Genomic DNA, 14,671 nt, shown 5'->3' with positions numbered 1-14,671 from the left:
GGAGGTTGCAGTGAGCTGAGGTCATGCCACTGCACTCCAGCCTGGCGTCTGGTGACACTTGTTACTCCCACAAGACCCACTGTCTCTCACAAGGCGAGGACATGCCTTTTGGAGGCAGGAAAAGTCTCAAAACAAAACAAAACAAAACAAAAAAGTCATGTGTAGTGGCACATGCCTATAGTCCCAGCTACTCAGGAGGCTGAGGCAGGAGAATTGCTTGAACCCAGGAGGCAGAGGTTGCAGTGAGCCGAGATCCTGCCACTGCACTCCAGCCTGGGTGACAAGAGTGAAACTCCATCTATAAAAAAACAAAAAACAAACAAACAGAAAACAATTTTGTAGAAATGGGGTCTTGCTGGGTTGCCCAGGCTGGACTCAATCTTCTGGGCTCAAGTGATTCTACTGCCTCAGGGTCCGCAAGTGCTGGGATTACAGGCATAAGCCACCACACCCGGCTCCAGTGCTTTTTTTTTTTTTTTTTTTGGACATACCTAATTATTTTAATAAAAATGAATAATTTTCAACTTCTGTTATTAATAACCTTGGTCCTATGTTCGAGCCGAAGTCTTTCAAGTAAAATAGCCTTTTAAATCTGTCCCCAACCCCCGGATGTCCCAGGTGAGAACTAGTTGCTCAGTTTACGTGATTCCCCAGAGGTTGAATTTTAATCCAAGTTTACTCTTCCCGTGACAAGGAGCCACCGCCTTGCATGCCCCCAGGAGTCACTCGGATTCCTCTGAGAACCCTGGAACAGTGCAGCTCTCCACGGCACAGGCTTTCCCAGGGAAGAATGAATCTGGCTAGAAGCCGCTGCTCGGCTCTCTCTTCTCCAAGCACCTGGAAGCCTGAGAAGGAACTTGGTGGTTGGCACTGGTCACAACCTGGCAGCCTGAGGCACCCCAGTCAGCGATGCACCCCAGCCCTACCCAAGGGCTCCGAATAAACCCAAAGCTGCTCCCCTCCAAGAAGTCTGCGGCCACCCTGGGGAAGGCCTCCTGGCCTTGGCTCTCAGGGGCTCTCTGGGGTTGCGGTCTGGGGCCCGCTGCTCCCGCCCTTTGGCCCCAGGCGGGCCTGGCAGGGCTGCAGCACGGCTCTGTTGCTGATGATCAGTGTGGGGCACTTGGCGACCTTGTCCTGGAGCCCTTTCATTTTGAGTTCAGAGGTCAGATTTGAGTAATAAACATCTTCCAAGGACTTGTCGTTCTTTCTGAGGATGTTGCTGGCCAGCCGGAAGAGGAAAATCACCGCGTAGATGCCGATGATGGTGAGGATGTACCAGGCGGCACTAGTTCCATCTGGCACCTTCAGGGCCCTGGTGGAGTTGGTGGCGTTCCTCCCCTCGGCGTGGTCACCCGGCAGGAGCCCCAGGAGGATGCTGGCCTGGGTCTGGTTGGAGGCTTCAGGAGTCCACTTGGCCCCTGAGAAACAGAGAGGTCCAGATGAGACCCAGCGTCCTGGGCTGAGGGCCGCCTGGCCACACCAAGGACACTGGAGCCTTCATGGTCATGCAGACATGGCGCTGCTCAGAGCCCTTCTCTGAGGCATGAGCAGGAGTGTAACAACAGGTATGTCCATATATTTTTAAAAATCCAAAGAGTCCAAAACACTATGCTTTTTGTTTGTTTTCGGAAAGACAGAGTCTCGCTCTGTCACCCAGGCTGGAGTGCAGTGGCATGATCATGGCTCACTACAGCCTCGGACTCCTGAGCTCAATCGATCCTATTGCCTCAGCCTCCCAAATAGCTGGAACTATAGACATGTGGCACCATGCCTGGCTAGTTTTTCTTTCTTTCTTTCTTTCTTTCTTTCTTTCTTTCTTTCTTTCTTTCTTTTTTTTTTTTTTGTAGAGATTGAGTCTCGCCATGTTGCCCAGGCTGGACTTGAATTCCTGGTCTCAAGAGCGCCTCTCACCTTAGCCTCCCAAGCACTGGGATTCCAGGCATGAGCCACTATGCCTAGAAAAACACTAAGTTCTTGGATAGGAGACACAGCATCATGAAGATGTCAGTTAGCCCTCAAATAATCTATACAACAAACATAATAGCAATAAAAATATCAATAGAATTTCTTTGTGAAATCGACAGACTATTCATTTAGAAAAAGCAACTGTTGTCTCATGCATGTAATCCCAGCACTTTGGGAGGCTTAGGTGGGAAGATCGCTTGCACCCAGGAGGTTGAGACCAGCCTGGACAATGCAACAAGACCCTGTCTCTACAATAAATAAAAAAAATAGCCAGGTATGGTGGTGCAAGCCTGTGGTCCCAAGTGCTCAGGAGGCTGAGGCCGGCGGATTGCTTGAGCCCAGGTGGTTAAGGCTGCAGTGAACTGTTCACACTACTACATTCCAGCATGGGACCCTGTAAAAAAGAAATAAATAAATAAAAGAAAGAGAAAAGAAAAATCAACTGTCAAAAATAATTAGAAAAAAATCTGAATAAAAAAGAATGATTAATGAATTAGCCTAGCCACAAATTTTAAATTAGCCAGCCAGAAAAACTAATTTACATTTTTTTCAATAAGTGAATGCTTTATATGCACACAGCCCAGCTGGGCCTTGCTGGACTTTGTAGAGTGTGTGGGTTGGGGATTCTTCAGAACCAGATACAACTCTCCCTATGAAACAACAACAGCGCCAGGAGCAGCAACTCACACCTTAATCCCACCACTTTGGGAGGCTGAGGCAGGTGATCACCTCAGGTCAGGAGTTCGAGACCAGCTTGGCCAGCAAAACCCCATCTCTACTAAAAATACAAAAATTAAGTGGGTGTGGTGGTGCATGCCTGTAATTTCAGCTACTTGGGAGGCTGAGGCAGGAGAAGTGCTTGAGACCAGGAGGCAGAGGTTGCAGTGATCCAAGATCGCACCACTGCACTTGAGCCTGGGTGACAGAGCAAGACTCCATCCTAAAAAATAAAAATAAAAATAAACAGCTACAACAGCTAAAACAGTGTGATGCTGAAAACACAGGCAAGCAGACCAATGGAACAGAATAAAAACAGCATCAATAAGACTTAGAATTTGGTAGCTACCTAATAAAGGAGCATTTCTGATTGCTAGGGAAAAAATGAATTATTCAATATGTAGCTTTGGTGGAAATAGCATTAGATACTCATCCCTCCACCATATAACCTGATAAGTAGGTCCAGATTGAAAAACACAGTCCAGATAAATCAAATATTTTAACATAAAAAGTGAAACAATTTATAGTACTAGAATACAGCATGGCAGATTTTTTCTTGATCACTTCAGAGTGGAATGTCCTTTTTAAGCATAATAAAACTTCAGAAGCATAAAGGATGAAATAGAAATTAAGTTCAACTACATAAAAAAATTTAAGCTATTTCATACCATAAAGCCATGAGGTAGATGACAAAGAGCCATCTATATCACTGATTTTCTAAATAGCCTTCGGTTCTGTAAGAAAAAGTTCAAAACTGCAGTAGAAAAGTGTGCAAAAGATATGGACAAATAGTTCATAGGGAAAAAATGAACGTTCAACATAAGAAGAGTTTCACAATATCACTCATATAAGAAAACCACAAAATTATGACAACTAGATAACATTTTGCTACCTGTCGAGTTTGCAAATTCATGATGTTTCAGAATAAGCTATGTGGATATGTCTGCAGGATAAGCAGGCCCTTGTATTATTGCTGGTAAATTCATACAACCAACATGGAGGCACACAGACAAGATCTAGGAGCATTACAAATGCACTTACCTTGACCCAGCAATTCTATCTCTAGGAATCTATCCTAAAGATGCTCTAGAACATCTAGAAACAATATATGCTGAAGGTTAGTCTTCGCAGACCTGCTTGTGATGACGACTGCTTGGAAGCAGCTTGAATAGCAGCAACTGAGGAATGGGGAAATTCATTTAGGAACCTCTGCACAGTGGAATGCTATGCAGTCATAAAAAGTAATAAGGAGTTTTTTTTATGATACTAAATGTTAGTAAGTGAAAAAAACAAGCCAATCGTGATATGCTATGCAACACCACTTGTAAAAAAGGGGGAAGTTATATGTTACTTGCTTGTAGTTTTTGTATGTATAGAACATCTCTGAAAGAATGCATAAGAAATTAGTATTTGCAGTTATCTCTGGGGAAGAGACCTGGGGGAAGAGGATGCATTTTTCACCGCATGCCCTTTTGTGCACTTGGTACCGCGTGTACTTATTTTTAAAAAGAAAGAGTGTACAAGTTGATACTTTTCTGGTCTCCTTGGTGAAGTGCCCCTGGGTAAAGACGTTGTGTGCCCTTGTAAGACCAGTCGATTAAGATCTCAATTGCTGTTTAATTCAAAACTGTTTTCTGTACTTGGAGAGGCAGTGGAGAAAATGAAACAATGAAAACCAAGGGTGTAGGGTGCAATCCTGTGAAATGCTTCCCAGTGGGGCTTTGCTGGTTCAGACCCCTGTTTCTTGCTCTATGTGAACACAGATGTATTTAAAAACACATCATAGGATCAATCTCCTAGCCCACTGGCTAGACTCAAGGTGTTCCAAAATGCTTCCCGTTTGATAATTATGTGTTTGTTTTCTGCTAATTCATTTTGCTAATGCAAGACTCAGCGAAGTCAGTATTTTTTTTTTAATTATAGTTAGTTACCAGAATGAGTGAATGAGCTTATTACTTTTACATGAAGGAAGAAATTATTTAAAAATTACTTTTCAAACGACATGTGACAAAGCCCAGGACAGTGAACAGATTTAATTATGTAAAATGAGTCACTCTCAAGAAACAACATAAATTGAGAGCATAAATTTTACACCATTGTTTGGTGAATGGTTTGAGATATTAAAGTAAGGAAGGCAAAAATTTCCCGTAATTATTACAATAACTGACAGCAAATCAACCCAACAAGAAAACAGTGTCCTTATATTAGGGAAAGAGAACTTATTGAAACTTGGAACTCATGTATTAACTCATATAACTTTCTGGAAATTGTCATAGAACAATGGAATATATTCAAGTACATATAAAATATTCCCAACTAAGAACTGCATACAGAACATTAAGTTATAAAAACCAATCCATTTTCCACATGAAAGAAACTCACTATATTAATTATTGCAATACATTACATTTTACCTTTGGACCAACATATCCTGTAGAAGAGAGAAAACTCTCCCTCCATGTCATTTTGCACTTGTAATTTAATGACGTGAAATATGTAAGTAAACCTCAAACCACCAATCCTTGCATTATAGCTGAGTACTCACATTCCATGGGGTGGTCTTGTCCTTGACTCTTGGAGGGGCAAATTCAAGCAGCTGCCGTGTACAGAAGGGGAAGATGGTGAAAGGAGAATTCCTTCTCCTAGGGAAGGATCAGTCCTACTGCAGCTGGGCTGCACTCAGTTTCCTGAGCGGGGAGTAATATGATCCCCCAATAATCTTAGGGCAGCACCAAGCAGAAACTTAGTAAGCGGATGACTTCGCTCTCATGCAATTAGTCAGAGGATCCAATTCGCTCTGTCTTCTGCTGCATCAGAACAGAAAGCACTTCCCAGCTTGGACTTGTTAAGAAGTTCTCAATCAAAACAATTTTTTAAAACGTGCTTGTACTAAAGAATCTCCAGCTCTCCCAGGTCCCATCGTGAGCTGAGGTGGCCAGAAGCTCTCCTTGAGGTGGCTCTCAGCTTAGACCTTGGATGGCTATTGAATTATCCTGTGTTGTGCACCTGTTGCAGGTGTGGCAGATGGCCAGGTGTGGCAGAGATCTGTCATCATAGGGCCAGGAAAGGCCATGGTCAAGAGTCACCAGCTTCCTCTGGACAGTCTCCCAGATGAGGAAACCCAGACAGGAAGGGAGTGCCACCCCCAGGGTGACACACTGAGGGGCCTTGGGCAGTCAGTGGGCAGTGGGTTCCTGTGCCAGGTGGTGAGAAATGGCTCTTCTCCTTCCCAGAGTCACAGACCCCACTGGAGTTGAGGTAGGCTTAATTGGAAAGTGCTAGAATAAGTGTCTGGGAGTAAAGTTTCCCCAGGAGCAGGGAAGGAAAAGTTGGAAGACTAGCAAGTTCAATAATCCAACCATTGTTTCCAGCTCCATTTTCCCCCAGTCCTCACTCTAGGACTTTAACCTGCCATGTTTGTGATGGTTGCTGGTTTTTAAGATACAATTTGATGAAGTTCCTGTTAATGGAGTTCTGGGTAAGTAAGCTGTAAAATAAGCCATATGATCCAGCAGTTCCACTCCTGGATATCTTCCCGGAGGAAATAAAATCATAAGTTCACACAAAAACCTGAACACACATGTTCAAAGCAGCATTATCTGTAATAGCAAAAAATGTAAACAACTCAAATGTCCATCGACTGATGAATGAATAAATAAAATGTGGTTTATCCATACAATGGAATGTTATTCATCAATAAACAGAAATGTGGTACCGATATATGCTATAACATGGATGAACCCTGAAAACATTTGCTAAATAAAAGAAGTCAGTCACAGAGGACTGCATATTGTAGGATTTCATTTACATGAAATGCCAAGAATAGGCAAATCTACAAAGACAGAAAGTAGATTAATGATTGACTAGGGGGAGGGATTGGGGGGTGATAACTAAGGGTATAGCATTATTGGGGGGTAATAAAACTATTCTAAAATTGTGTGCTGGCTGCCCACAATCTGTGAATATACAAAAAGCATTGAATGTATACTTTAAATGGTTGAATTTTATGCATATGGATTATATTTCAATAAAGTTGTTAAAATTTATAATATACATATACAATGGAGTATTACACAGCCATGAAAAAGAATGAGAAAGCTGTTTTTGTACTGATGTATACAGTTCTCTAAGGTGTGTTGTTAACTGTAAAAGGTAAAGAAGAGAGCATGTTACCATGTATGAAAAATGAAGAGGAAGCATAGATACCTGATTTTGCCTGTGCAGACATTTAAAACACCAGTGGAATGTTCAAGAAATTAAGAAGAGGAGTTACCTAGTGGAGGAGAGAACCAGGTAGATATAGGGGAGGAGGGGGGGAGAATTCTCACTAAATATTTTCACACTTAAAATATTTTTAACCATATGTGCATTACCTATTCAATAATAAATGCCCCTGTTTGTTATATATAAGTCTTTGTTGAAGTTTAATTTGGCTCCTGCTGTCTCTTGCTATGGAACGGACTGTGGTATTCCCCCTCTGCCACACAGACAGGGGTTTGGACAGTGCTGGTGGAAGGTGCGAGGGGAGAGCACCTGATCTGCGATAATAAGGGGCAGGTGGCGGTGATGAGGGTGGGAGTCAGGGCTTTGGCTCCAGCCACGCCAATGCTGCATGACCCTGGGCTAGCCCCCTCCCCTTTGTGAGCCTCAGTTTCCTCATCTGCAAGGTGAAGGCGGTGAAGAATGAACACGATCCCATGTCCTTAGTCCCAAGGCAGGCAGGCGAGAAGCCTGGGGCTCTGTGTGGGAAGAGCTGCTACCTAGGGAGGTGTCTGAATGGACCAGGGAGAGCGCACTGGGCAGCGGATGTGCCAGAGACGGAGGCTTTGGAGAGTGTGTCATTTGTGAGGTCAACAGAGTTGACATTCGGCTCAGGAGGACGCTGGCATGAGATGTGGGGAATCATAAGCTCTAAAACAATGGTGCCGCAGAAGGACAGCGGGTCCCGGCTAGTCCGCGTCGGAAGGGCGCTGATGTTAGGGAATAGATCTCCGTCAAGTGCTTCCCACACCTCCCGGAATCCTGCAAGGCAGGAGTATTATCCCCATTTAGAGAGAGGCTCAGGCTCAGGGAAGTGACTGGCCCAACAGCTCACGGGTGCCAGAGTGGGTCATCCACACCAAAGTCGTTCTGCTTCCATATCCTAAATGTCACCTTCACGCAGGACCCAGGGTCCCGTGTCGGGAACTGTCTCAATCACTTCCCCAAAGGTTAAATCATACACTGTCACTGTGGAGGCACATCCACGACCTTAAACTCTCCCCGTTGGGTAAAAGCAATCTCTGATGTTAAAAGGCAGGATAGTGGATTCTTTTCAGGGGAGGGTAAGCAACGAGGGCATGAGGGGAATTCTGGGGCTGGTTATTCTGTTTTACAGGTTTGTTCTATTTGAGACACTTCATAGAGCTGCATCCTTGTGCCCACTTTTTTGGTAGGCATCGTATGCTTCAATATAAATCTCTCGCTGTTGTCCCCTCCTCTCCCCTCCCCCTCGCCTCCCCCTCCCCTCTTCTCTCTTGTCTTGTCTTGCTCTGTCGCTCAGGCTGGAGCACAGTGGCTTGATCTCGGCTCACTGCAGCCTCTGCCTCCCAGGTTCAAGCGATTCTCCTGCCTCAGCCTCCCAGGTAGCTGGGATTACAGGGGCATGGCACCACGCCAGGCTTACCTGTTGTTTCTTTAACAGAAAGCCCTGATAGGCGGTGGGAAAACAAAGTTTAAGGTATTCATGGAAACATACAAATGCTACTTTTAAAGAAGGATTCTGTATCTGGCCTCATGGTGCCATCTCATAGAGTGTCCTGTCCCTGGTGGGGAGTGGTCAGGATCATGGTCATCGTGGGGCCCGGCAGCTGCTGCGCCTTCCTACGCCGAGTGGATGACGCCAGCCTCCTGTCGCTCCCAGTGCTTACATAACAGCGGAATGGAACAGCCTGTACCAGCACGCGGGCCAAGAGTTTTCTTCGGACTGTGGATACCTCCTTCTTTAGGCCTCTGGTTCAGCCTAGGCAAATATTTCCCTGAACCCAACCAAGCGAAGCCAACCACCCGGTAAATATTTGTGTGAGCCACAGTTCTGGGAGAAAGAATTCCGACATCCTGCGGTCCCCTTGACATCAAAGACCCAACTCTCCCAGAGGGCAATGGCTTTTTTTTTTTTTTTTTTTTTTTTTTTTGTCTGCTGAGGAGCCAGTCAGCTTAGAAGAAAGATGTCTAAATTGGGAGCGAAGGTGGCAATGATGTGAACTTGACTCCAAAAGAAATTTTAAAAAGAAAAGAAACAAGTGTCTTTGCATTTCAGGGGGTCAGGATTGGCATTTTGAAAATGTCAACAAATAAATGTTCATATCCACACTTGACATTCTGTCCAAGGAGGATTTTCTAGAGGAGGCAGACCTCATCGGTTAGCTCCGAAGCCCTGCAGTGTAAAAAGACATTAAAAATGACAGTAAAGGACCCCTGTGGAGAACAACTGAGTCTCTTCTTTGCCCTGCTTCTCCAGATAAAGGACCCCTGCATCCCCTCCCAGCTAAGAGCACAGACTCCAGATGCTTTTTCCTCTGCTGGAGGTTAAAGAGGCATCGCATATCTTTAAAATCTTTAATTTATATGTCACCTTTGCCCTTCCTTTTAACTTCGTTGTTCTCTTCTCCAGCATGTAGGGATTCATCTCTAGGGAGGTTCAAAGGAAAGCTCACGGCCTTTAGAACTGCAAGAACCATTTTCCAGTAGGGACTTTATCATTTACTAATTGTGGGATTGCAGCCAAGTCACTTTATCCCTTTGCCATTATTTAGAAAAGGGGGGATTAACATATGATGACATTTGCGGAATGAAGACGAAAAGGGCAAATATCATCACAGCTCATTTCTTCTCTCAGTTCATTACTTGCACCCTTGGCTGCCTGGCTGGCAGGACAACCTATGTTCACGTCCCTCTTAGAGCCTTCCGGGTTGACCAGGACTCCCAGGGCTCTGTACCTAATGAGTAGAGTGGGCGGCCTGGCCTCCTCAGCCAATCAGAGAGGACTAGCATCTGAGCAATTCTCTGCGCTGATGCTTCTAGCTGCCACATGGGGCCCCTGTTGAACACCGGCCTGATATAGTTGGCCAGATGATGCTTCTGGGTCTTCAAGACTTGAACAATGTGCCCACAGGGGAGGCATTAGCTCTAAACACTTGCCTCTGCTAATGTACACTAGAGAACAGACAGACAAGATTGTTCTGCTCTCTCAGTGCTCTCTTTTTCCTGCCTTCAGTTCTAGGGAGGTCAGAAGCCACAATTTTGTTTTGTTTTGTTTTGTTTTTGAGACAGAGGCTTGCTCTGTTGCCCAGTCTAGAGTTCAGTGGCACAATCTTGGCTCACTGCAACCTCCATGTCCCGAGTTCAAATGATTCGCCTTTCTCAGCCTCCCAAGTAGCTGGGACTACAGATGCCCACCACCACGCCTGGCTAATTTTTGTATTTTCAGTAGAGTTGGGGTTTCGTCATGTTGCCCAGGCTGGTCTCAAACTCCTGACCTCAAGTGATCCACCTGCGTCAGCATCCCAAAGTACTGGGATTACAGGCATGAGCCAGCGATCCCAGCCAGAAACCACAGTTTTCGAGTCTGGGGAGTTTGAGGCATGGGCACAGAAACGGAAGAGTTCGGATGAAAGCAAGATGCCACCTGAACTCTCCCAGCTGCAGTTCTGCCCACGGCAGGCCCTAGCTGGGAGAGGGAGGAGCCTCAACCTTAAATCAAATTCAGAATTTTATTTATGACATGAGACTGCACATCTTAATTACTGAATTCAGACTATATTTTCCAACCTAACATGCCCAGAGGGGCAGGGAAAGATCAAACCCCAGTGTGGAGGGCCCACAGAAAAGATTTTAAAGAAAGAGTAGGGGCAGAAATAAATCTGTGTGGTTATCAGATCCCATGAGTCTTGTCTGTAAGGATGATGGTTACAGTGAGGATGCTCCAGGGTGCAGAGCCACCTCTCAGAGTTAGCAACAGGGGAGAGTTTACTGGTTCATGTGAGCAACAGAGAGGAAGAGGAGAGCTAGCCAAGGGGCTGGATGCAGGGAGGAGGGTCCCCTCAGAGTTCTCCATCCCTATCCTGTCTTCCATATCTGCCTCTCCCTGCAGGTCGGCCTAATTTCCCCCAACTGCAGAGAAGCACACAAGCTGTGGCCGGTAGTGCTCAGACTCCCACCTCAACAGTTCCACCAGTAGACGCGGGGAGAGGGGCTTTCCTGCCTGTTCAGCCAGGGAAATCTCACTGCATGGCTCTCACTGGCCTAAGTCAGGAACCGACTGCGGGCAATTGCTGTAGCATTAAGATGGCTCCAGCAATCGAGCCAGTCTGCAGCACATGCTCAGCCAAAGACTAAAGCCGCCTGTCTGAGATCACTCAGGCTGCATTACAGAGTGTGGATGGAAGAGGGGACAGAACTGGAGGCAGAGCAATCAGTTAGGCAGCTGCAGGCATAATCCAGGCCAGAGATGACAGTATCTGAAAGAAGCAGTGGGAGCAAGCCTGGAGAAAAGTCGATGGATCCAAGAGATTTTTAGAAGGTAGAAGGCACAGAACTTAATTAGTGGGTGCAGTGGGTGGAATGGTGTCCCGCTAAAAGATATGTCCACCTGGAACCTCAGTAGGTGACCTTATTGGAATAAGGCTCTTGCAGAATTAAGTAAGGTGAGAATCTTGAGGTGACATCGTCCTGGGTTACAGTGGACCTTGTATCCAATGGCAAGTGTCCTTATAAGACGGAAAAGGAAAAAAGAGAGATGTAGGGAAGAAGGCCATGTGAAGACGGAGGCAGGAATTGGAGTGTTGCAGCTACAGGCTACAGAATGCCTGGAGCCACCAGAGGTCAGAAGAGCAAAGAAAGATACTCCCCTAGAGCCTTCACAGGGAGTAGGGCCCTGCAGATGCTTTGATTTTGGACTCCTGGACTCCAGAATAAGAGAGAATAGACGTTCTAAGCCACCAAGTTTGTGGTTATTTGACGCAGGGCAGGCAAGCCCCCAAATTGGGGTATAGCCTGAGAGCGTTCTTGGCTTCACCCAGGAATTCAACAGCAAGCTGGTGGCATTAGACAGCAACTTTTATTGAAGCAGCAGTGGACAGCAGCAGCAGAGGCCCTCCTTTTGCAGAGCAGGGCTACCCAACAGGCAGCGTGTCCAGAGCAGCAGCTCAAAGGCAGTTCTGCAGCCCCATTTACACCTACTTTAAATTATATGCAAATTAGTGGGCGGACTATGCAGAAAGTTTTAGAAAAGGAGTGCTAATTTCCAGGCTGTTGGAAATTAGCAACTTCCGGGGTTGCTGCGGCAATGGTGAACTCCGTAGTATGTGGCACACACTGGTGGATGTATTTTATGGAATGGTGCTTCTGTTTAAATCAGCATCAAATCTCATAAAGAAAAACTTACAGAAAATAAGAAAAAAATGAAGAAACAGTTTAGAGTTAGATAATTTAAATTTACTGCTCAGTGAATAAAAGAACAAGTAAGCAGCAATGTTTAAGTATAGAAATAAAAATGTATAATTGATATGGCTAAGAAGGCAGACGTAATTTGATATATATTAAACTCTATGCTCTGAACATATGATATATACTTTGTTTTTAAGAACCAAGGAATTTTAACACACATAAAATATCGTATATTGGCTGTAAAGGACACCTCATGACACTTTTTTTTTCTTTGAGATGGAGTCTCACTCTGTCATCCAGGTTGGAGTGTAGTGGTGCTATCTTGACTCACTGCAGCTTCAGCCTCCCAGGTTTAAGTGATTCTCCTGTTTCAGCCTCCCAAGTAGCTGGGACTACAGGTGTCCACCACCACACCCAGCTAATTTTTGCATTTTTAATAAAGACAGGGTTTCACCATATTGGCCAGGCTGGTTTCAAACTCCTGACCTTAGGTGATTCACCTGCCTTGGCCTCCCAAAATGCTGGGATTACAGGCGTGAGCCACCACACTGCCAGAGCACTTTTTTAAAAAGTAGAAAAATCAGTTTTACAATTATTAAAAATAAAAATTAATTTTAAAAATTAAAAAAATAAGTCTTGCCACTTGGAAATTAAGGCTTGAAAAGTTATTGGGTCAAAAAAAATCAAAACTAAAAGTAAAATGTTATCTGGAAAATAACTGCAAAACAGTACATATCTGAACCTATGTGAAATAGCCAACATTAATAAACAAGAAAAAAATAATAATACATTTACAGAAGAAGGAAAGAAAGATAGTTTTTCCAATTTATATTACTGGGAAAAATTGGGTATTCATATACCAGGAAAGAGAACTGAAACCCTTACCTCACACCATATACAAACTGGATTATCAACCTAAATAGAAGAGCTAAAACTATAAAACTTCTGCAAACACACACAGAAGAAAATCTTTCTGACCTAGCATTAAGCAAATATGTCTTAGCTAGAACATCAAAAAACACAATCTGTAAAAGAAAAGAAACTGACATATTGGACTTCATCAAAATGTGAAACTTTAAACTTCAAAAAATACAATTAAGAAAATGAAAATACAGGCAACACAGATGGGGAGATGATAATTGCAAGTCATATATCTGATAAAGGACTTTCATTTGGAATATATGAAATAGTCTTACAATTTAATAAAAGAGGACAAACAGCCTAATAAAAAGTAGAAAAAATATTTGAGCAGATGTTTCACCAAGGAAAAAATACAAATGGCTAATCAGCACATGAAAAGATGCTCAACATTATTTAGTCATTAGGGAAAGAAGAACTAAAACCACCATAATATATCACTACACACCCCCTAGAATGGCTGTAATTTAAAAAATGACAATACTAAGTGCTGGTAAAGATGTGGAAAAACAGAAACTCTCATACCTTTCTGGTGAGAATGTTAAATGATACAGCAACTCTGAAAAACAGTTTGGCATTTTCTTAAAAAGTTACACTTATTATATGACCCAACAATTCCACTCCTAGTTATGTACCCAAGAAAAATAAAATACATGTCCACACAAGGTCTTGTACATAATGTTCATATCAGCACTATTTGAAATAGCCCCACATTGGAAGGAATCCAAATGTCCATTAACTGTGAATGCAAAACCAAAATCCTTACAAGTAATTCAGCAATAAACATGCATGAAACTTTCAAACATTATTCTGAGTGAAAGAACCCAGACACAGAAGACCACAAGGTGTAAGACTGCATTTATATGACATTTCTAGAGAAAGCAAAACTCTATAGACAGCAGATCAGTGGCTGCCAGGGGCAAGAGGTGGGGGCGAGGATTGACACAAGCAGGTGGGAGGGACCTTTCGGGGTTGATGGAAATGTTCTTACACTGGATTGTGGTAATGGTTCACAGCTGTATAAATTAACTAAAAATTATTGACCATACCCTTACAATGGTATGTAAATTTCCTCTCAGTAGGGTTGCTTTAAAATTTGAAATTAAGCACCTAATGATGTTAAGGAAAGAATAACAAAATAAACCCAAAGAAAGCAAAGAAAAAAAGTAATTGGAAAGGATGAGAGCAAAAATAAAGAAACCATACAAAAAAATCGATAATACATCTAGCTGTTGGTTCCTTAAAAAAAGAAAGAAGAGTACCCTAATAAACAAATAAAGGAGAAAAATATACAAAATAAGAATTGTGAATGAAATAATCGTAGATACAGAGGAAATCAAATAAGTGACTCCTCAATCCCTCTGCTCAATTCTGCACAAATAGATTCAAAACCTTGACCAAATGGATGATTTTCTAGGAAAGTATAAATTACCAAAACTGACCCCAAAAGAGATTTTTAAAATCAGAAAATATCGTTTACCGCAGAGATGGTAAAAACCTTGATAAAAAGTCATTGACCCAGAGAAGCAGCTGATTCCAACAGTTTCACAAGTGTATCGTATTAAACCTTTATTGATTGGTGAACTGAGAACACTAATGTTTTAAAAGTGTTCTAGAGAGTATGGAGAAAAGAGAAAAGCTTCCA

The 14,671-nt window shown here is 43.5% G+C and overlaps 1 protein-coding gene across 1 annotated transcript; it reads right to left on the bottom strand.

Moving 5' to 3' along the window:
- Positions 1–528: 528 nt before the first annotated feature.
- On the bottom strand, positions 529–5,593 carry SMIM34 (small integral membrane protein 34). Its single transcript, XM_003927641.4, has 2 exons — positions 5,228–5,593; positions 529–1,418 (listed from the first exon to the last, which is right to left on the bottom strand). The coding sequence occupies exons 1-2, from the start codon at positions 5,232–5,234 to the stop codon at positions 1,009–1,011; spliced, it is 417 nt and encodes a 138-aa protein (XP_003927690.1). The 5' UTR covers positions 5,235–5,593; the 3' UTR covers positions 529–1,008.
- Positions 5,594–14,671: the final 9,078 nt, after the last annotated feature.

Source organism: Saimiri boliviensis, chromosome 18 (genome assembly GCF_048565385.1).
Source record: "Saimiri boliviensis isolate mSaiBol1 chromosome 18, mSaiBol1.pri, whole genome shotgun sequence".
Lineage (NCBI taxonomy): Eukaryota > Metazoa > Chordata > Mammalia > Primates > Cebidae > Saimiri > Saimiri boliviensis.
The sequence above is the reverse complement of the archived record's forward strand: the minus strand, read 5'-3'. Positions and strand labels throughout refer to the sequence as shown.